The 23,626-nt window shown below is 38.2% G+C and overlaps 1 protein-coding gene across 13 annotated transcripts in view; it reads left to right on the top strand.

Moving 5' to 3' along the window:
* RBFOX1 (RNA binding fox-1 homolog 1) overlaps positions 1 to 23,626 on the top strand; it is a 2,436,731-nt gene that overhangs the window by 1,066,030 nt on the left and 1,347,075 nt on the right. Inside the window, exon 2 of one of the 13 annotated variants that reach the window (XM_073362508.1) lies at positions 17,937 to 17,987. The exons of the other annotated variants lie outside the window; for them this stretch is intronic. Coding sequence (XP_073218609.1) covers positions 17,937 to 17,987 — 51 coding nt within the window. The remainder of the gene's footprint in view (positions 1 to 17,936; positions 17,988 to 23,626) is intronic. 13 annotated transcript variants of the gene reach the window in all.

Below are 23,626 nucleotides of genomic sequence, written 5' to 3'. Positions count from 1 at the left end.
TCCCTAATGCCATGATAACAAGATTTCTGAAACAACTTCTCTGCCTGCATTCTCCAGTCCAAGAGCTGGTCCCCTTGTGGGCCCTGAACATGGTTTTAGCAGCTCTAATGGGGCCTCCATTCAAGCCCCTTGCTTTCTGTCCACTGCCCTTCCTGTCTCAGAAACCTGCATTCTTGATAGCCAGTACCTCTGCCAAACAGTGTGAGTGTTGCAGGCCCTGACAGCTGGGCCTCCTTACACACAGTTCTCTAGGGACAAGGTTACGCTTTGGCCACATCTGAAGTTTATATCCAAGGTAGTCTCTCAGTTTCATTTGAACTAGGTGGTGTATTTGCCTGTGGGACTGGGAGGCAGTGGGCCTGGGGAACATGAGCAGGCATATATAGCGCATGTCTACACTGCAATTAGACATCCATGACTGGCCTGTGCCAGCTGATTCAGGCTTGTGGGGCTCGGGCTGCAGGTCATTTTAATTGTAATGTAGATGTTTGGGCTCAGGCTGCATCCCAAGCTCTGGGACCCTCCCATGTCACAGGGTCCTAGAACCTGGCTACAGCCTGAGCCTGAATGTCTACACTGCAATTAAACAGCCCCTTACCCCGAGTTAGCTGGCCTGGGCCAGCCACAAGTTTTAATTGCAGTGTAGACATACTCATAGAGATCAGTTGCGAAAGAAGCGAGAGATTAAATGAGGAGACGGGAGAGGGGAACTGAAATTGGCTGGGCAAGAAGACTGGGATCTGTAGCAGAACAGGGAGAAGAACTGGGAATGGAGGGGGAAACGCAGATTGTCTGTGCAAGGAGACTGAGACTAAGATGAGGAATGGAGACAGCTACTAGCTAAGTGAGGATAATAGAGCTGGGATGAGGAGTAAGGCTGGGGAAGAAAGAGGACTCTGACAGAGACAGGAGGGAGAGGATAGGGCAGAAGGGTCTGTGACCCCCAGAAAAAACTTTCCTCCAAACACTGGTGTCAAGGTTCCTCCCCCACGCTGAACTCTAGGGTACAGATGTGGGGACCTGCATGAAAAACCTCCTAAGCTTATCTTTACCAGCTTAGGTCAAAACTTCCCCAAGGTACAAAATATTCCACCCTTTGTCCTTGGATTGGCAGCTACCATCACCAAACTAATACTGGTTGCTGGGGAAGAGCTGTTTGGATACGTCTTTCCCCCCAAAATACTTCCCAAAACCTTGCACCCCACTTCCTGGACAAGGTTTGGTAAAAAGCCTCACCAATCTGCCTAGGTGACCACAGACCCAGACCCTTGGATCTTAAGAACAATGAACAATCCTCCCAACACTTGCACCCCCCCTTTCCTGGGAAATGTTGGATAAAAAGCCTCACCAATTTGCATAGGTGACCACAGACCCAAACCCTTGGATCTGAGAACAATGAAAAAGCACTCAGTTTTCTTACAAGAAGACTTTTAATAAAAACAGAAGTAAATAGAAATAAAGGGAGGTAAATAAATAAAATCAGGATGGTAGATACCTTACAGGGTAATTAGATTCAAAAACATAGAGAACCCCTCTAGGCAAAACCTTAAGTTACAAAAAAGATACACAGACAGAAATAGCTATTCTATTCAGCACAGTTCTTTTCTCAGCCATTTAAAGAAATCATAATCTAACACGTACCTAACTAGATTACTTACTAAAAGTTCTAAGACTCCATTCCTGGTCTATCCCCGGCCAAGACAGAATATAGACAGACCCACAGACCCTTTGTTTCTCTCCCTCCTCCCAGCTTTTGAAAGTATCTTGTCTCCTCATTGGTCATTTTGGTCAGGTGCCAGCGAGGTTACCTTTAGCTTCTTAACCCTTTACAGGTGAAAGGAGCTTTCCCCTGGCCAGGAGGGATTTCAAAGGGGTTTACCCTTCCCTTTATATTTATGACACCCTCCAACCTAGAAGGGGAGCATCAGTACTCACGACATGGCTGAAAAATACCGAGCAAAGGTACTCGTTGGCACACACGGCACAGGGACAATCACCAGTGCAAGAACTCCAGGACTGGTGGAAGAAGGCGAGTCAACCTATCCAAAGAATGCAGAGCAGGTGGTAAACTGTTCTGAGACATATCTTAAGAGGGCGAAGGAGCAACCTGGAATGGAACCCAAGGGCAGGGGTCCTTTAGAAAAAGTAATATTTAATCATGTACTGATTGAGTCATAATTAAGGCTACGTTTAAGTCACAGGTATTTTTAGTAAAAGTCATGGACTGGTCATGGGCTGTAAACAAAATTCACATCCCGTGATCTGTCCATGACTTCTACTATATACCCCTGACTAAATCTTGGGGGGGGGGTGGGAGGCCCAGCGGTGCTGCAGGTGATCGGGGGGCCAACCGGGACCACGCTCGGGCTGGTGGTCAGGCTGTAGGGCTGGCAGGCTCCCTACCTGGCTCTATGCCTCCCCGGAAGCGGCAACATCCCCCTCACTCAGCTCCTATGCGGAGGCATGGCCAGGCAGCTCTGCATGCTGCCTCCACCCAGAGTGCCAGCTTTGCAGTTCCCATTGGCTGGGAACCATGGCCAATAGGAGCTGCGGGGGCAGTACCTGCAGGCAGAGACAGTGTGCAGAGCTGCCTGGTCATGCCTCCACCTAGGAGCTGAGCAAGAGGGACGTCCCCACTTCCGGGGAGCCTCGCTGAGGTAAGCGCCACCCAGAGCCCACCTCACCTCATCCCGTGCCCCAACCCCCTGCCCTATCCCACATCCAAACTCCTGCCACTGCTGGGGGAGGGGGATGCAGTGGCCCGAGACTGTTCCAGCAGCGGCCGGTGTGTCTGGCACAGGGGCTGCCTGGTCACGGAAAGTCACTGAATCTGTGACTTCTGTGACCTCTGTGACAAAGTTGTAGCCTTAATCATAATGTATATGTACAATGGGAATGAATTAACATTGTACAGGCAACATTTATTCTGGTATTTCCTAACTTCAGAGTGATTGTCTTTCCAATCTTAATGTTCTTTTAATATTGTGTGTGTTTGTGTGCGTGTGTGTGTGTGTATAATATGAATTTTGAACATAGCAGAACACAAATTATCTACAATTGTAAGTACTGGCAGCTAAATACCAACTTGAATATTCATCTTTTTGGTCCACAGTTGCTGTGTAGGGTTTTCTCCTCAAATTTTTGCAAGTTGCGATCAAATCCATAGGATAAAAAACAATTCCCTTTGAACTATAATCTTTGAGATTTAAATTCTTGTCACCATATTTAATTTCTATTTATTACAATAGCTCTTCATTTAAATATAGAATACTTATATATTGATTTTGTTTTTCATTACTTAATGTACTTTTTAGTAGCTAAATTAGCTCTTTCATGAGGCTCTAATTATTTCTCTCTAGGTGAACTTGTAAAAGGCCTCCATATGTGATGACATCAGGTTGGTCTCCTTCACGGCAAACAAGAGAATCAGACAAGAAATAACATTGACAGTTTTAAGACTCTTTACTGTCATGTTATAGTTGGGACATGTCATCCCTACCAAAAAAATCCCCAGAAAACACTTTTGTGAAAAAGAGATTTCTTATGCTAACTTCTTAAAAAAACAAACAAACAAAACCCCACAAAAAAAAAACAGAAACAAACAAAAAACCTTTAAAACCTTGCTACCTGTCCAAATGGAAAAGATTTTCCAGGTGAGGAGCTGATGACTAGAGGGAGGTAGGAAGTTTGCATTCCTTGAGTTTCTTAGTTTTTCATCCTTCTGTGTGGGTTATATAATGCATTTTTGCAGTTTTATATTTGTCCTTCTTTAAACTTAGCTTCTTAAACTTCAGTCATATTTTTTTACAGACTGAAACTGTAATTTTTTGTGGACTCTTTCATTGTCTTCATATTGTATTCCAGAAATGTTTTATGTGGCTTTTCTGAGAGTCAGTTTTGTGCAAAGTTTTCCATTTTAAAATATTTCTTTCTCGATAGCTTTTTTAAAAATAGTATCTGTGTCTTTTGTTCTCTCTCTTCTTTAACTGGGCTGCTGTTCTTTCACATGCTCATACTGATGCCCTCTGGTAGATGTTCAGAATCTTTCTAAGAGACTTTTAACAAAGATGTGGCAAGTCAAGTATAAAAAATAACTTCTAAATGGAACCAAGTTTTGGGTTATCAAAGTCTTGGAAAAAGGAGTACAGGAAGTAATGGTTGACTAAAACACTTCTAGTACAAGCTAAAATAGTTCACTTTGCTCTACTGAATTCCTTCTGTCAGCATCATTCTTATAAATCACAGTAAAATTTGCTTCCTTTTTAAGCAGCTGCAAAAACACCAGCATGATCAAATAATAGTTGTTAAATTTTCATAAAATAAACTCTATGTCTCAATGGGAATTATCTGAAATTTCTGTGGAAACAATTCTGATAATAAGACCTCTTTTAAAGGATCTGAAAGTTACTAAACTGCCAATAAAAAGAGCTTCTAATCAAAGAAACTAGAGACAGAAAAGACCTATGGGTTCATCTATTCTGGTCCTGACCATGGTCAGGACAAGCTTTATTCTTATAGCATATATGCCAGTTCGTTTATTCTGGTATAGTTTTAAATGTTCTGAGAGCTGAGGTTTCCCTTATTGCCAGAATTACACTGGTAAAGTGGCAAAGAGTCCTGTGGCACCTTATAGACTAACAGACGTATTGGAGCATAAGCTTTCGTGGGTGCATCCGATGACATATTCACCCACAAAAGCTTATGCTCCAATATGTCTGTTAGTCTATAGGGTACCACAGGACTCTTTGCCGCTTTTACAGATCCAGACTAACACGGCTACCCATCTGATACTGGTAAAGTGATAACTCTATACCTTACTTTCTTTATTTTTGGAACTTTGGAACTTCCTGAAATAATATTTCAGATCTGAACCAATAGACATCAATCCACTGTGTATTTTGTTAATAACCTTCACTTAGGGTTTGCAATATAATTCCATCTAGTAAGCTCAGTATTACAATATTTACATTGTAGAACAAAGTAGAAACCATAGTTGGGGATGATGTTTATATTTGGAGTTAACATGGGTTGTGATTACACTAAATGTACCTCATTCTGGAGGCCCATCACTGAACTGCTAGCTCTGCCCAGATGGATTAGATTGCAGGATCAGAGCATTGGTTAATAAATAAGATATATATTTTGGGATAATTATTTTATTTTGTTTGGAATAGAACATGATTACATATTTTATGTACAGTGAAACTAACTGTTCAGGATAGGAGAGTTTTGTCTTTTCATTTTGGAAGGTCTGCACTCAATTCAATATCTGTAAATGTTTAAACTGGAAGTATTTTTTGGTTTGATTCATAATCTGTCTGTGTTCCCAGGAGTTGAAACATAGTTGGATTACAAATGAATTTCAAATCATGAGTATATAGAAATTATGCAAACCTTATAGACTCTAGCAGATGCCCACAGATTATATCTCAGCATTGAACTGTTTTTAATGATATTATAACTATTATATTAGAAACAAAGATTTTAAAGGGTTTCCGTGAAATATCAGATCAATTCCTTGTATCCAGCAAAATGGGGCCCTGAGCCTGTTTTGAGCATAGGTGATACTGTGACATAACAAATAATTACATCCAAAAAAACTATGTTTAAAGATTGCAAGGTCAAGCATTTGAAAGTTAAGACATGTTGGAAGCAAGGTTATTTGACCTTAAATAAATTAATAAGCATAGGGTGATAACTTTCTCTTTCTATTATGCTAATGTACAATATGTCAATAATAGCTTGTGATTGGATGAAAAAAGTCAAATGATGAATTGATATATAACCTTCTCATTGGTTAAGAATATGAGGTATTGAGCAATTTCAATCCATTAGGTAGCATATGCATGCACTCTGGCTGCAGCCAAAGTCTGTGAATGTTGTTTTGTGAATAATAGTTTTTGTTTCTGGAGTGCTAACTGCATCTCCCTTTCAGAAGGTAACTTACGATAGTTACATGTCTGAAATGAATGGCTATAATTATGAGATTTTAAAGGATTTCTGATTAAGATATTCACTATCTGTATTCACAAAATACAGGACAAATTCAATATTAAAATTTTGTTTCAATTAATATCATGATTTGCTATGCCTCCAGGTAAATATTGACCTCAGCTTCACCCCAATCAATGTTAACTACTTAGGTCAATATAGCTTGCTATTCATCTCAACACAAGTCAATATCTCCTTATTTTATAACCAAGGAACTAGTATAAATATATTAAGAGAACATTTTTCTTAAGAGCTTTTTTAACGTACTAAATACTATATTTAACTGTTAACATTTTAAGCGTGCTTCTTTATGACTGAATTAAATTAAGCAAAGCAGCTTAAAAGAAGGGAACTCATAAAACAGAGTTTAGCAAAGTTTCAACTATATATAATCTTAACTGATAAAACTGTATGTACTGAACTTTGAGGACACCTTTGAATTTCTTCTGAATAATATATATAAATGTAGAGTGTATCTTTAGCAGAATTAAAATAATATCCATCTTCATATTTTGGTTGGGATTTTCAGAAACACCCAATAGTTGCTTACGTTTGCTCTGATTGATATAAATAGCAAAACTCCCATTTATTTCAGTAGAAGTGGTTATGGCAACAATTTTGAAAAACCCAATTTGTCTGCATATGAAGTGCTTTAAGATTTTTAAAAATGTTGTAACAGAAGCAGAATTAAGGTGACTATCAAAGATGAATCACATACACTTGTATGTGGTATGCGTGTTCTGTAATAAAAAGAGAAGGTGGTACACAGTCAGTGCTTAAATTGAAGTGCTTGCTTGCAACAGATCACAGACCCGGGAAATATAATTTCTAAAAATGATCCAGGTTGCTAATGGGTACACATTTTTAATAGTGCCCAGGAGAGGAAGGTGAAGAACCCAGTAGCTGACAGGAGGTGGCAGAACAGATGGAGGAAAGGTAGGGAATGATCTGGGGTTTGGGGGGAGACTTAATATCTGGGCCGGGGAGGGACAGATGTGGGGGTGATAAGTCCCCCACCTTTTCAGATCACTTTAAGCACTGTGTGCATTCACTGAGAGGTAGCAAGGGCATTTAAAAACATTGGATAAAGTAGATCATAATAGAAGGAAGATCTTCACCAGACTCTTCACCAAACTTCACCAGACATGAGGTCCATTAGTACAGTATTCTGTCTCCAACTGTGGCAAATACCAGATGCTTCAAAGAAAGGTGTAAGGAACCCAACAGCAGGCAGATATGGAGTAATGCTCATATTAGGTCTTGGAGTGATCTCTAAGAGTTAGAGATGGGCTTAAACCCTGAAGCATGAGGTTTAAAATCCCTTCCACAAAAAGTATCATTAATTATGATCAGGGATCCTAGTTTTCTGTGAGTTAAAAAAAAAACAAATATAAAAATGTGCATTTTTCCGTGATTAAAATGAAACGCTGAACTTTGGTTTTCCTACTCACAGCATATATAGGTATCAGTTGGACACAATGTTTTGTTGATATATTTACAATTCTTAAGCAAGTTTGAAGCCTACCAGTGCCAGCAATCATTATAGTAAAATAAAATCAATAGAACTGCAATCTGTATTTGTCTGCCTTCGAACATAATCTACAACCTTGCTGCATACAATACAGAATAACACATAACCATCAGTGTGAAAATTGTCCTTTGGGGTGATTTTTAAAGTTTTCAGCATATTTTCATAACTTTAATTATCCACATGTGGAGGCTGAAGTGAAATTTAAGATGCATTTAACTAAGAACCCCTGTACGCCATTGAGTAACCTCATATGCTGGAAGCAGTTTATTGGAGAATGTTTAGCTATGTAAATTTAAAATGCATTTAAAAATCAACCGCAAGAGGGGCAGGTTGCTGCATAGGATAAGTGACACTGGTACTTTCAGTAAAATTTAGTTAATATATGTTTTTATTTTTTTACAAAATGTAAAAACTGAGGAGTCCCAGTAAAAACACACATTCCATGTTTTTCTGTGGCAAATGGATTTCTAGGATCCCTGATTATGACAGTTCTGGATATTCTTGATATCCATATAAGTGTCTAATCCCTTTTTTAACAGGTTACACATTTGTGGCCTGAAAGAATACTGTGGCAGTGACATCCAAAATTTAATTAGACATTGTATGAAGAAGTAATTACTTGCATCAGTTTTGAATTTTCCATTTTAATTTAATTGAATGAAATTATTGCACACCATTATCTTTTCTCCATGATGAAAATTGACCATTTAATCCCACTTTTTGCTTTCTATCTCTTTGCCAGTTTTTGATTCATAACACTACTTTGCCTCTAATCCCATGACTACTTAGCTCCTTTAGTAGACTCTAGCTTTGTCAAAGGCATTTTAGAAGTCTAAATAAATTGTCACCCACTTTTTCTTTATCTGCTACTTTAAAGTCCCTCTCAAAGAATTCTAAGAGATTAGCGGGACATGATTTTCCTTTCCAGAAACTATGCTGGCTTTACTTCAACCAATTTGCTGCCTAAAGATGTGAGGCTTTACTTGTCTAAAATTCCCTGGGTTGCTCCTAGAGACTTTTTAAAATACAAGCACAATATTTGCTACCCTCCAATCCTCTGAAACAGAGGCTGTTTTAATTAGTGATTGTATATTTTTGTTAGCAGCGCAGCTGCTTCCATACTTGAGCTGCTTCAGAACTAGAACTCTTGGCCTGGTGACTTGTTGATTTTTAAATGATTAGTTGTCACCATAACCTCCTGTTCTGACAACTCAGTCTCTGAGAGCACATCATCTTACTTACCAACAAAAAATCATGATGGATCTCAGAATCATGAGATGAAGGGTGGAATCCCCTTGTGATAGGAAGCAACATGGGGCAAAGAACGGTGACAAGAAGAAATGTGTCTGAAAAGAGTTCTCAATTCAAGCAGAACTGTGGACAGCTAAATGAAGTGGGTGTGGATATGTGGCTGGTTGTCAGGGTATGCATCCCTAATTGCTTCTACTCCTATTCCTATAGAAGTCACCAATCTGAGGTTCTTTCTCCTACAACATTTTCAAATAAGTGATGCAGTTTTTCTGCACTTCAGAAGACTTTGATAATTCACAGGAAGTATTTTTATACATATCTGCATACACACACACAAAAGGTACCTTCACTAGTACTGTATTCAGCTGTTACTTGTGAGAGGCAAGTTATCTTCTGCTTTCTTAGTTTTCTTGTGTTCTGCTGTCCCTTTCCATACTTTTTTTTCTATTCCACTCTGCCTTGCTTCACTATGGAGTGCAAGAAAGGGAGATGGCTCTGACAAGTAATTTTGATATCCCTGGGATCTTTTCTCTTTCCTTTGGTGCTGGTGAGGAAGGATTTTTCCCTTTCCCTATTAAGCGAATCAGTGAGCTGGTGAGGTAACAGATCTATGTTTAGAAGAAATAGATGGGGGAGATGTTCTCATCATCAGAATTTACAAGTTCTCAACCTCATAAAGGCTCGTAGACTTTCAAAATAGCTCAGCACCTAGCAGCTGTCATGAATTGTCCGGAGCTTTTGTGAAAATCTGGCTTTTATCTGGGTGCCTAAATGAGAGCTCTTGAAAATCTGTCACTAATTATGGATGTATTGATCTCTCTCAAAAATTTGATCCATAAAGTGCAGATGAGAGTGAGGTTATTTGTTAAAATATATGTTACTTGGCCTAAATGGGTTATGATAGTTTGCTAGCTGTATGTCTCATTCTGTAAATGTGTTTTTAAAAGAATATGTAATTTTTTATTAAAAGCTGAGGCAACCCATATAATTACTTCTAATGGATTCATCCGTACCATTTTTTTGGTTTTTTTTTTAAACTTCCTATTATATCTATATCTCTGTGTGTTGTGCGCGCGCGCCCACAGAACAGGAGTCAGAGAACCCTTTCCTCTAAGGATTAATTCAGTTAGGATATCTGGAATGTTCATTTAATACTTTGGAATGATATCAGTAATATATACAAAAGATTGTTCTATTAGATAACTATTCATTGCATATCAGTCATCTCTCTTGAGTTTTAAAATACAAAGTGTTCGACTTTAGCAAATGAGAATGGTGAAATTTACTTTAACTCTGGCTACAATAAAAACTGGAAGAAAGAGAATTGCTCACAATACACAATATAACTTCACAAAATATACATGATTTTGAAAAAAAATGCAATGCCTTGCTCACACTCCTTGTCTTGATTGAAATTGGTTTTCAAGTAATGTAAGTGGAGATTCATAACTAGATTTAACTAAATGGATGTCAGGAAATGGAAGTATTAGCCTGGAAAACAACACTAAAGTATGATTTGCACATATATAAAAAACTTGCTTTATAATTTTAATGTAAAGGCCATGATGGATTTTACAGAAACTCTGGATTTATGTTTTTCTTTCGAAAAGCAACAACAATTAAAAATTTGAAAATGTCAAGTCTTTTAAGAAACTTACAAAATAGTTTCTTGAATTATTGTAGATATATCTTGTATTCAAAATGTCTCTCTCAGATGGTTAATTTGGTGGACTTATGTAGAATGATGTTTTAATTGGCGTCTGAAATACCATTTGTGGATTTTGAGGGACCGCTTCCTTGTTTGCCACCCCCCCTTGCCTTTCACTGACGACCCAGAATGACTAATTGTCTACCTGCTTTCAAAGGGTCAAACAAATCTTTACTGCTGTTTGGACTCTTCTCCTGGGCACAGAGTGATCCCATGGAAAGAGTTGTAGGGTTCTATTGTACTACAGATCTCTAATTTTCATGCAGTTTACATAGAATTATATTTATTTCTCACATATAATCATATACCTTTTGCAGTGCATCTGTTTACACTAACATTTCCCATTGGCTACTGACTTCTAATAAGTTCTTATTCAGTATAAACATGTATCAGAAAATTGTTAAGAATTGCAATGAATGTTATTCTTGATATGTCCTAAATTGTTCCCCTTAATACTTGACTTAATGTGTAAATCTCACTGTGCACAGAGGCAGACAATTCACCATTAATACAAAGCTTACTGTCAGTACTCATGCAATAAAGATATGAGCTTCTGTCTGTCCTCCCCATTTCATCTGCCTTTGTGTAATAGTTGGATTTTTTTCTGAAGAGCCACAAACACTTGAAAACTCATTCATAATTGTGTATCAGAGTATTCTTCCCCTGAAGAGTACCTGCATATCTGATTACTGAATGTGTGAAACATTTCCTGAGATGAGAAGAGGATTTGTACACGAAAGGTAGAAGAAGTACACAAATTATATAATGTGCTCTCCAAATAAAATATGTAAAGGTTGAGAAACCAGTTTACTATCTTCAAGAAAGTGAAGCCTTTTGCCAGTTACCGTATTCCCATTTGTACACAATTGTTGAGAAAATAAATTTTCAGCAAATGAATAACTGATGAATGAAAAGGTGACATTACAAATAAGTTGAATTTTGTTTTCCACTGTGCTATTACAAAATAGATCTCCTAGCCTAAGATTTATAACATAAATATGTGCATAATCATATTATGTCTGTTTATGTATATTGTAAAAAGAAAAGGAGTACTTGTTGGACCTTAGAGACTAACAAATTTATTTGAGCATAAGCTTTCGTGAGCTACAGCTCACTTAATCGGATGCATTCAGTGGAAAATACAGTGGGGAGATTTATATACATAGAGAACATGAAACAATGGGTGTTACCATACACAGTGTAACCAGAGTGATCACTTAAGGTGAGCTATTACCAGCAGGGGGGCAGGGGGAGAACCTTTTGTAGTGATAATCAAGGTGGGCCATTTCTAGCAGTTGACAAGAACGTCTGAGGAACAGTGGGGGCGGGGGGGAGGGATAAACTTGGGGAAATAGTTTTACTTTGTGTAATGACCCATCCACTCCCAGTCTCTATTCAAGGCTAAGTTAATTGTATCCAGTTTGCAAACTGGGAGTGGATGGATCATTACACTGAATGCATCCGATGAAGTGTAGCTGTAATTTGCTAGTCTCTAAGGTGCCACAAGTACTCCTTTTCTTTTTGCGAATACAGACTAACATAGATTCATAGATTTTTAGGTCAGAAGGGACCATTATGATCATCTAGTCTGATCTCCTGCACAACGCAGGCCACAGAATTTCACCCACCACTCCTGCAAAAAACCTCACACCTATATCTGTGCTATTGAAGTTCTCAAATCGTAGTTTAAAGACTTCAAGGAGCAGAGAATCCTCCAGCAAGTGACCATGCTACAGAGGAAGGCGAAAAACCTCCAGGGCCTCTTCCAATCTGCCCTGGAAGAAAATTCCTTCCCGACCCCAAATATGGTGATCGGCTAAATCCTGAGCATATGGGCAAGATTCATCAGCCAGATACTACAGAAAATTCTTTTCTGGGTAACTGAGATCCCACCCCATCTAATATCCCATCACAGGCCATTGGGCCTATTTACCATGACTATTTAATTACCAAAACCATGTTATCCCATCATACCATCTCCTCCATAAACTTACCGAGTTTAATCTTAAAGCCGGTTAGATCTTTTGCCCCCACTGCTTCCCTTGGAAGGCTATTCCAAAACTTCACTCCTCTGATGGTTAGAAACCTTCATCTAATTTCTAGTCTAAATTTCCTGGTGGCCAGTTTATATCCATTTGTTCTTGTGTCCACATTGGTACTGAGCTTAAATAATTCCTCTCCCTCTCTGCTATTTATCCCTGTGATATATTTATAGAAAGCAATCATATCTCCCCTCAACCTTCTTTTAGTTAGGCTAAACAAGCTGTCATAAATATAAAGGGAAGGGTAAACCCCTTTGAAATCCTTCCTGGCCAGGGGAAAACTCCTCTCACCTGTAAAGGGTTAAGAAGCTAAAGGTAACCTCGCTGACACCTGACCAAAATGACCAATGAAGAGACAAGATACTTTCAAAAGCTGGGAGGAGGGAGAGAAACGAAGGGTCTGTGTGTCTGTCTATATTCTGTCTTGGCCGGGGATAGACCAGGAATGGAGTCTTAGAACTTTTAGTAAGTAATCTAGCTAGGTACGTGTTAGATTATGATTTCTTTAAATGGCTGAGAAAAGAACTGTGCTGAATAGAATAACTATTTCTGTCTGTGTATCTTTTTAGTAACTTAAGGTTTTGCCTAGAGGGGTTCTCTATGTTTTGAATCTAATTACCCTGTAAGGTATCTACCATCCTGATTTTACAGGGGGGATTTCTTTATTTCTATTTACTTCTATTTTTATTAAAAGTCTTCTTGTAAGAAAACTGAATGCTTTTTCATTGTTCTCAGATCCAAGGGTTTGGGTCTGTGGTCACCTATGCCAAATTGGTGAGGCTTTTTATCCAGCATTTCCCAGGAAAGGGGGGGTGCAAGTGTTGGGAGGATTGTTCATTGTTCTTAAGATCCAAGGGTCTGGGTCTGTAGTCACCTAGGCAAATTGGTGAGGCTTTTTACCAAACCTTGTCCAGGAAGTGGGGTGCAAGGTTTTGGGAAGTATTTTGGGGGGAAAGACGTGTCCAAACAGCTCTTCCCCAGTAACCAGTATTAGTTTGGTGGTGGTAGCGGCCAATCCAAGGACAAAGGGTGGAATATTTTGTACCTTGGGGAAGTTTTGACCTAAGCTGGTAAAGATAAGCTTAGGAGGTTTTTCATGCAGGTCCCCACATCTATACCCTAGAGTTCAGCGTGGGGGAGGAACCTTGACACAAGCCAAGCTCCTTGAGTCTCCTTTCATAAGACAAGTTTTCCATTCCTCGGATCATCCTAGTAGCCCTTCTCTGTATCTGTTCCAGTTTGAATTCATCCTTCTCAAACATGGGAGACCAGAACTGCACACAGTATTCCAGGTGAGGTCTCACCAGTGCCTTGTATAACGGTACTAAAACCTCCTTATCCCTACTGGAAATACCTCTCCTGATGCATCCCAAGACCACATTAGCTTTTTTCACGGCCATATCACGTTGGCAACTCATAGTCATCCTATGATCAACCAATACTCCAAGGTCCTTTTCCTCCTCCATTACTTCTAATTGATGCGTCCCTAGCTTATAACTAAAATTCTTGTTATTAATCCCTAAATGCATGACCTTACACTTGTCACTATTAAATTTCATCCTATTACTATTACTCCAGTTTACAAGGTCATCCAGATCCTCCTGTAGGATATCCCTGTCTTTCTCTAACTTGGCAATACCTCCCAGCTTTGTATCATCCGCAAACTTTATTAGCACACTTCCACTTTTTGTGCCGAGGTCAGTAATAAAAAGATTAAATAAGATTGGTCCCAAAACTGATCCTTGAGGAACTCCACTGGTAACCTCCCTCCAGTCTGACAGTTCACCTTTCAGTAGGACCCGTTGTAGTCTCCCCTTTAACCAATTCCTTATTCACCTATCAAATTTTTTATTGATCCCCATCTTATCCAATTTAACTAATAATTCCCCATGTGGCACGGTATCAAATGCCTTACTGAAATCTAGGTAAATTAGATCCACTGTGTTTCCTTTGTCTAAAAAATCTGTTACTTTCTCAAAGGAGGTGATCAGGTTGGTTTGGCACGATCTACCTTTTTGTAAAACTATGTTGTATTTTGTCCCATTTACCATTGACTTCAATGTCCTAAACTACCTTCTCCTTCAAAATTTTTTCCAAGACCTTGCATAATACAGATGTCAAACTAACAGGCCTATAATTACCCGGATCACTTTTTTTCCCTTTCTTAAAAATAGGAACTATGTTAGCAATTCTCCAGTCATACGGTACAACCCCTGAGTTTACAGATTCGTTAAAAATTCTTGCTAATGGGCTTGCAATTTTATGTGCCAATTCCTTTAATATTCTTGGATGAAGATTATCTGGACCCCCCGATTTAGTCCCATTAAGCTGTTTGAGATTCGCTTCTACCTCAAATATGGTAATGTCTACCTCCATATCCTCATTCCCATTTGTTATGCTACCATTATTCCTAAGATCCTCTTTAGTCTTATTAAAGACCGAGGCAAAGTATTTGTTTAGATATTGGGCCATGCCTAGATTATCCTTGACCTCCACTCTATCCTCAGTGTTTAGCAGTCCCACTTCTTCTTTCTTTATTTTCTTATTTATATGGCTATAGAACCTTTTATTATTGGTTTTAATTCCCTTTGCAAGGTCCAACTCTACTTGACTTTTAGCCTGTCTCACTTTATCCCTACATGTTCTGACCTCAATAAGGTAGCTTTCCTTGCTGATCCCTCCCTTCTTCCACTCCCTGTGTTGCTTTTTCTTAATCACCTCTCTGAGATGCTTGGTCTACAGCTCCTACCTATGAATTTTTTCCGCTTTCTTGGGATGCAGGCTTCCAATAGCTTCTGCAGCTTTGATTTAAAATAATCCCAGGCCTCCTCTACCCTTAGATCCATAAATTCTTCAGTCGAATCCACTTCCCTAACTAATTTCCTTAATTTTTGAAAGTCAGCCCTTTTGAAATCAAAAACCCTAGTTGCAGATTTATTTTTGTTAATCCTTCCATTCAGTTTGAACTGAATTAGCTCATGATCACTTGAGCCAAGATTATCCCCTACAACCATTTCTTCTATGAGGTCCTCACTACTCACCAAAAACAAATCTAAAATGGCATCCCCTCTTGTCGGTTCAGCAACTACTTGATGAAGGAATCCATCAGCTATCACATCTAGGAAAATCTGAGCCCTATTATTATTACTAGCACGTGGCTGCTCCTCTGAAACCTATGTATATTGTGTTCATCATTCGAGTCTCTAGCTCAGTAGTTCTCAAACTTTTGTACTGGTGACCCCTTTCACATAGGAATCCTCTGAGTGTGACCCCCCCCCTTATAAATTAAAAACACCTTTTTATATTTTTAACACCATTATAAATGCTGGAGGCAAAGCAGGGCTTGGGGTGGAGAATGACAGCTTGCAACCCCTCATGTAATACCCTCGCTACCCTCTGAGCAGTCCCAACCCATAATTTGAGAACCCCTGCTGCCTTACAAGGAGGGAAATGATGTAGTTCAAATTACCAGGAGGTTGTTCTTTCCTTTGTCTCCATTCACTACAATGATTTAGAGCAGTGTTTCTCAACCTTTTTGATACCAGGGAGTGGTTTTGCTGCCTTCCTAAACTGGGTCAGGGAGTCCTCAGGGACCAGTGCTGGTCCATGGACTGGTTGTTCAGAAACACTGGATTAGAGAAATGTTTTAATTAGTCAGCTGAAACTTTTATTTTTTATTTCTCTGACTATTTTTATGGGGAAAGTAACACAAAAATGTGAGTCTTTTGCATTGATCTGAAGTTTGTGAAATTCACGATTGTGATCTGTAAATGAAAGGAGTTGCATAGTCATTGTTCAACTACCACAAAACACTTGTTTCCAGCACTTGTGAGTCTTAACTATTGTGGAGGTCATCTCCATTGTTAACACATGAAGGTGTATACTAAAGCCCCAGAATAAACCAAACATTAAACAGTTCTGTATTATAAGTCTAAACATCCTGACCTGCTTTGAGATGCATCATGTGCTATATTATTTTTCACATAAGAAAATCTTTCAAACATTACTAGGAAGCTTGAGTTAGTGAACCTAGATAAATATTGACCCTCTAGACAATTCTGTATCTCTGGGTGGGTACTCTTAGGGGTTTGTTCAGCTAAACACTGACCTGTGTTGAGTTGGTTTGCTTTAGGATTAAATCTCCCATGATCATGTATATTGGGAGAAGTCTATGAACAAAATCACTAATGATAATAATCCTTAAGATGTCAGCTTCCTTTTTGAAAGTATTAGGGACTTGAAATAAAAGCCAGAAATCAAAGATGACAAAATGGCTACTTTTGAACTGAGCCATAACAAAAAAAACTTTATAATGTGATCTTTCAAATGTATTCAGACATAAGATAGTCATGGAATTTCTAAATTGCATTATGTGGAAAATTCCCAATAGTTAAATGACATGTCAAGCATAAGCAGTTATATTACCATATGTGAGTGGCTATCTGAATGTAGCAAGAAGTTGATAACACAATGTTAATGTATGGCTAAGCAGCACACTATAAATGTTTAAGCCACTGAACAAGCAAACAAAATGTCAGAAAAGTAAATGCTGTTGAAACACTGTCACCCAGAATTGTGATACATAGTACAGCTATTTAGAAACATAGAAGTCATATTTTAGGATTTAGAATATATGTTAACATTAAGGCAGCAACTAAAATCAGATGTGCCTATAACATGTATGCTTCCTAGCTAAATAAAATAAGCACCATGCTGCTATTTTTGAATGCTAAATAAAACTGCAGCATTAGCATTCATTATATTAAATTTTCAGGAGTTTTCATTGTAGAAGACAGGTAAAATATCTTCATTCTTTTGTCTGTGCCCATGGGATATCAGAATGAGAGTGACTGATGTTTCCAGCAGTCAGGCTGGAAAGATACTTATTAATATCTTCACGAATAAAATATGAAACATAAAGAAAAAGATCATGGTTTTCTACCCATTTTACTAGTATGTTTAAAACATCTGAAGAATATATTTTAAAGTCCTAATCTGATATCCTTTAATCATTTGATGATTAGTCCTGTTGAGTTCAGTGGGACTACTCACATGAATGTCCCCCACATATGATTATGCATTCCATATTTAAGGGCGGGGGGAAGAAATTAAAAATCCAGTTCTTCATGGATGTTGTGCTGTTTGACACAATCCTGCAATTATTGTAAGTAGCCCCATTCACTTAAACTTAGTGGGCTTAATCATATGAATTTGGGCTGCAGAATCAGGCCCATTGTAAGCAAATATATTCTCTTCAGTATATTCTGCTTATCATCCTGGTAAATTAATGTTAAAAGTGTTTGTTTGTGCGCACCCAAGTTTATTACCAAGTAGTTAATAAATAATGATATCCTTGCAATGATATGATTAAATTCCCTCTTGCACATGGTGACTGCTTTTCCTCTTTGCTAAGCATCCAGTTTCTGACACTTCAGTACTGCAGTCCTGCAATGACTTCAGCAATGTGAGTAATCCTATTGAATTCCATGGGACTATGCATATACTTCAAGTTGAGCATGCAACTAAATCTTTTGAGGATTGGGGTCTGTGTCCTGAGGTCCTATGTTTATTTTCAATTTAGCACCTGCTATTTCCATGATGACTTCAAAAATTAAGATTCCTTAGCATTGTCACAAACTCAGGATTCAGAGTAGCAGCCGTGTTAGTCTGTATCCACAAAAAGAACAGGAGTACTTGTGGCACCTTAGAGACTAACAAATTTATTAGAGCATAAGCTTTTGTGGGCTTAGTATGGCAACTTTCACCTTCCCTGTATATATATATATATATATGTGTGTGTGTGTGTGTGTATGTATGTATATATATATATATATCTATATATCTTCTTCCTATATGTCCATTCTATGCGTCCGATGAAGTGGCCTGTAGCCCACGAAAGCTTATGCTCTAATAAATTTGTTAGTCTCTAAGATGCCACACGTACTCCTGTTCTTTTTACAAGCTCAGGATGGTGATCGCTTGTAGCTTTTGGACTTAACATGAAAAGAAATATTCAAAATTGAAACAAATATTTAGAAATTATTTTATGGTATCTGTATATATGTGCTGAGTTAACTGAATGAATCTGATGAATCTCAAACATTTGAAAACATGGTTTACATTTACTACATTCAGGGCTAAAGCTGGTGGAATAATTCATGACCATAATGTTCATTGCAAATTGTCATGTTTTTAAATAAATGTTTTCACTATTTGACTAATTTTATTTGACTCGGGAGTTAAGTCAAATATGGTCAGGTACAGAATACATCAGCTATAAGTTGAATGGCTCAGAAGGTCTTTTTTTATTTTGTAATTTTTTTTTTGTGAAAATTGTTCTATCAAAATGTTGAGCTTGTTATAAACAATTGATTGCAATGCATTTTTTCCCATAGGCAAACAATACCTTATTACAATAATAATGCATTCAAGAAGATTGTCTATGACAATTATGATTTTGCTCAGGAGCATGTTTGAAAACGTGGTACTTTTTGCCAAATAAAGCTGTGTCTTCTGACAGAGTTGTCCTTATATTGTTGGTCTAATCCAACTCCCATTCCAGTCAATGGGATTCTTTCCATTGAATTCAGTGGAGCTGGATAGAGACCAACATTTCTAAATTCATAAATATTGGTTTTTTCTAGTGAAAATACTCATTACATTAAAATGGTGTGTTATATTTTTGCATAGCTGTGATGACCAGGATAGTGCAAGTTCATCATTCCTTTTTCCATCTCCTTTTCAGCAGGACAATTAGGGAAAAAAAGGGAGAATATAAAAGGAAAAAGAGGGAAAGAAAAACGAAAAAGGTGACTAAATGAAAACAATCCCCTCCAAAAAATTTTCAAAACCAAAAACTTTACATTATTTTTATAATACAGAAATAAAATATTGTTCCTTTTCAAAACCTGCAGAACAAAAATTACTTCATCATTTTCTCCTGACTTCCCCTTCTCTCTCATCCCTACCCCCCATTTTCAAATGGCTTTACTTATATCTCCTGTGCTCCCCTGATAAAGTGATTCAGCCTTGGTCTGGAGAGACCACCTCTAGGAGTAACAACCTTTGCATCCACTAGGGATGGTGCCAATTTTAATGCTAGTTAATATGATGTGGACATTCTTTTCTATGAAATGGACTGAGACCAATTAATTTTGTATAGTTTAAGTCACAGAACAGCCATCAGATTCATTCAGTTAATTCAGTTTTGGTTACTACCCTTACTGAATGTTAGCTTGGCAGGAGCCTGATGCTGTTCTCCAGAGGTTTCCTATCATTCTCTACTGCTGTTGTATCTCAATCTTTCTATGTTAGGACTTGATCTTCCTCCATGGAACTCAATGGGAGTTTTGCCTTTGACTGGAATCAGGATGTGGTCTGACTGTTAGTGAATTAAAACATTTGACAAGAACTAAAAAATGAAAAACTGGCCACCTTGATCTGTGAATAATAGAACTGAATTAAGATGTCAGCCAGAAAACCCTGCTGAGTTAACTTCTGTAGATTCAAGCAGATAAACATACAAACTTCCCTTCTGTTCCCCTTTTGTTCTCATATTATGCTATTTGACCTTTCAATTTTTTAAGTGCCCCCTCCTCCTGCTTTGATGATGCATCCACCTCAAGCTCTCACTCTGCTATTCTCTTTGACAGCCTCTTTTTTTTTTTTTTTTTTGTCTCTGGTACTTGGGCAGATTAATTGAGAGAGATTTATTGAGACAGATTGGATAACAGAGTACCTCTGCATTAGTTTGGGTCCTCAAAGTAATGATTTCATTTAGAACACTAAGTCACTTGTCACTTTAATATACGTATGTAGAGAGCCTCTCACTGTGGTGCTGAAGTGGGTGCAGACGTATTTTAAATTGCTAAGTCTCATTTTTAAACAATCCCCAATGTTATGAATGTAATCCTTATTTTTGCTAGTGAATCTTCTGCAAAGTTTTTTTATTATATTCCACTTCATATAACATCATCTACCTATGAATCTCCTTAATGCATTTCACAAAGTTGAATGAGTTAAGCCTCACAACACACCCTTTAGGTAGGGAAGTATTATCCTTATTTTATACATGGAAAAACAGGCACAGAGAAGTTAATTGTCATGCCCAAGGGTGCACAACAATTTAATGACAAAGCTGAGAAGGGAACCCAGAAGTCCTAACTTCCAATATAGTGCTCTAAATACTATAGCTTTATTAATCTGTATTAAAGTTGTGTTTAGAAGCTCCACCTGCAATCTGGCCCCCAAAATGCTCGGTGCTGTACAAACACACAGTAAGAGACTGCTCCTGCCTTGAAGTGCTTCCATTCTAAATAGACTAGACAAACAAACAGTGGAAGGGGAAACAAAAGCTCAGAAAAGTGACTTGCCCAGGATCACACAGCAGGTCAGTGGTAGATCAGTAAATAGAGCCCATTTTTCTTACTCCTGGCTCAACATCCTTTCCACTGGACCTCCAGTGCGTCACTGGACCATGCTTCCTGTTTGCTAACATCCAAATAATCTTTCATTGTGCCAAAATCTCAGTAAAAGCAGGCTCTTTCATGGGGACAACAGATTCGGTTGCATGCGTTAAATATGGCTTCAATAGGTGCAAGGGTATATTTAAAGACTCGTGGATTTTAACAATAGAGTAGGTCCTTTAGTCTGCCTGCTGCTTCTGGTGTGTGTGTGAGTGAGAGAGAGAGAGAATAATGTGGAGATTATCCCTCTTCTATATTACTATTTTATTCTCACATACATAATCCGCAATGTGTGTTGGAACTTAAGTGGGTCGATTTGGGAATTGGTGTGTGTAAAGGTCCTGACAGTGCCTTTTGTTTCTGCTATGTATTCAAAGACATGTATCGTGTCCACAAAAAGAATTAACCAGCGAGTCTAAAGTAGCAAAAATTAAGGGTGATCTGTGGCCTTTGCATTCAAATTAGACATAGCATAATTATGTGATAAGGTGGCATTATTTCCAGATAAAACATGTACTTGAGGTAGGATCAGACACCATCTTTCTTGGTGAAGTCTTTTGAGCTTCTTGAGAACACTTCTAATCAACTTGCCACTAACTAAGATGAATCACAGAAAAGACTTACTTTCCAACAATGGAAGCCGAGGAGAATTATTCCTCATGTCCCTAAAACATCCTTCCAAGAGATTGAAAAACAAAGTTGTGAGGTACAGGCAGCCTGTCACAATAGGTGTTGCCAGCATTAGAAATATCGGAAGTTTGGGGGTTGTGCTCACTCTGAAAACTATCCTGTGATGTGCCTAAATGGGTGCAAAGTTGGTAGATGTTATGAGATAAATCAAAAAAATTCCAAAGCTCCACAGGTTCCTAGGGACAAGTCTGTGGCCATGGTACATACTGATGCCAGTAGCCTTATGAAATGCATATGAGAAGGATCACTTGTAGCTTTTGGACTTAACATGAAAAGAAATATTCAAAATTGAAACAAATATTTAGAAATTATTTTATGGTATCTGTATATATGTGCTGAGTTAACTGAATGAATCTGATGAATCTCAAACATTTGAAAACATGGTTTTCATTTACTACATTCAGGGCTAAAGATGGTGGAATAATTCATGACCATAATGTTCATTGCAAATTGTCATGTTTTTAAATAAATGAGAGCGAGAGATAGGTCCTGGAGTTTACAGTCAGATGAATAGGAAAAACATTTAAATCCAGAGTCTTTATGGTGGCTTTCTCTGATATTATCCAAATTCCATGTGGTGGGGCCAGCAAGACAGGAGGAACTTCATAATCTGAATAAATGAATGAGATAATGATGTAAAGAAAAGGCACTTAAATGTATTCAGCAGTAAAATAACTTTTGCTGAAGAAGGGAGCCAGTGAAGATGTGATGGGCTGCATCAGACTGCTGCCACTGAAAAATTACAAGATTGGGGTGATTGTTTAAACTGAGCTGGGAAAAAGCCAAAAGCAAAAGGTGTGGAGGAACACTCAAGTCAGATGAAAACAATCTGCTAAGGATGTAAGTAGTACAAATGTAAATCTATATCTAGTAATGAAGGATAGGACAGAAATTTCATCTGGAATATTGAGTCCTGCCTCTGATAGGTCAATGGTGCTAGCCTCTGTTGTCTACCTGTTACATTTTCAAGCAAGTACCTTTGTGTTTTCTCCCATTCTGCCCCTCAGGCTTGAGAGGAGCTCCTTCTAAAGACCCACAAACTCATTATCCTCCTTCAAATCCCTTCTTAAAAATTTTCCTTTGTCATGATGCATCCAAAAACCTGACTGTGGTTGGGCCACTGGTGTGCTGAGACCACTGCCGATTGTACTCATAGACGTACCACGCTTGACATGGTTTCCATTATATACAGAGTATACAGTTTGGTTTAATGGCTCTCAGCACACCAACTATAAAAAATTTTCCATCACCCCTGCTTGTACTGATCACTATCACCAAATTGTTTCCTTGTACTCCACTCCCTGTCTGTCTGTATCTATCCATTGTTTCTTGTCTTATATACATGGATTGTAAGCTTATTGTTCTGTGTCTGTGTAGACCTAGCAAGATGGAGGTCATGGTCCATGACTAGGTCTCCTATGTGCTATGATAATACAAATAATAAAATAATAATAATACATCTCTCTGAATGCATTTATGGTGCTAGTCTCTGTGCTTCAAGGTGAGAATACAGTACTTGACTTCTTTTAGAATCTGATAAAACTGCAAGTGTGGATGCCTAAGAGCCATTATACTATCCTCTGGTAAGCCTTCTTAGTTCCCTAGAATGTTGATGGAAAGTCTGGGTGCTGATAAAGGACAGTATGTGGGTGTCATCTCTAGTGAAATGGTAGCTAAGTGGGAATAACTAATTGCTTGCTATGGAAACCAGATGGCTTCCTAGAGTCTGGATTGAGGAACAGTAAGGAAAAGTTGCTATCTTTCAGGTATTAGTAATGGGAATGTATAGCTCAAATAAAAGAAAGTAGGACCACAGTAGTATATTTTGAAAAAGCTGACAAAACAAATGGTTAGATATTTGCCCTGGAACAAAAAAATAAAGCTTCTTGGCCTCTTGTTTAATAGAGTATCATAGAAGCTAATATGCTTCATGGTATCAGCTGCATGT

This window comes from Lepidochelys kempii, chromosome 10, assembly GCF_965140265.1.
Source record: "Lepidochelys kempii isolate rLepKem1 chromosome 10, rLepKem1.hap2, whole genome shotgun sequence".
In the NCBI taxonomy this organism is placed as follows: domain Eukaryota; kingdom Metazoa; phylum Chordata; order Testudines; family Cheloniidae; genus Lepidochelys; species Lepidochelys kempii.
This window is presented reverse-complemented; position numbering and strand designations above follow the sequence as displayed.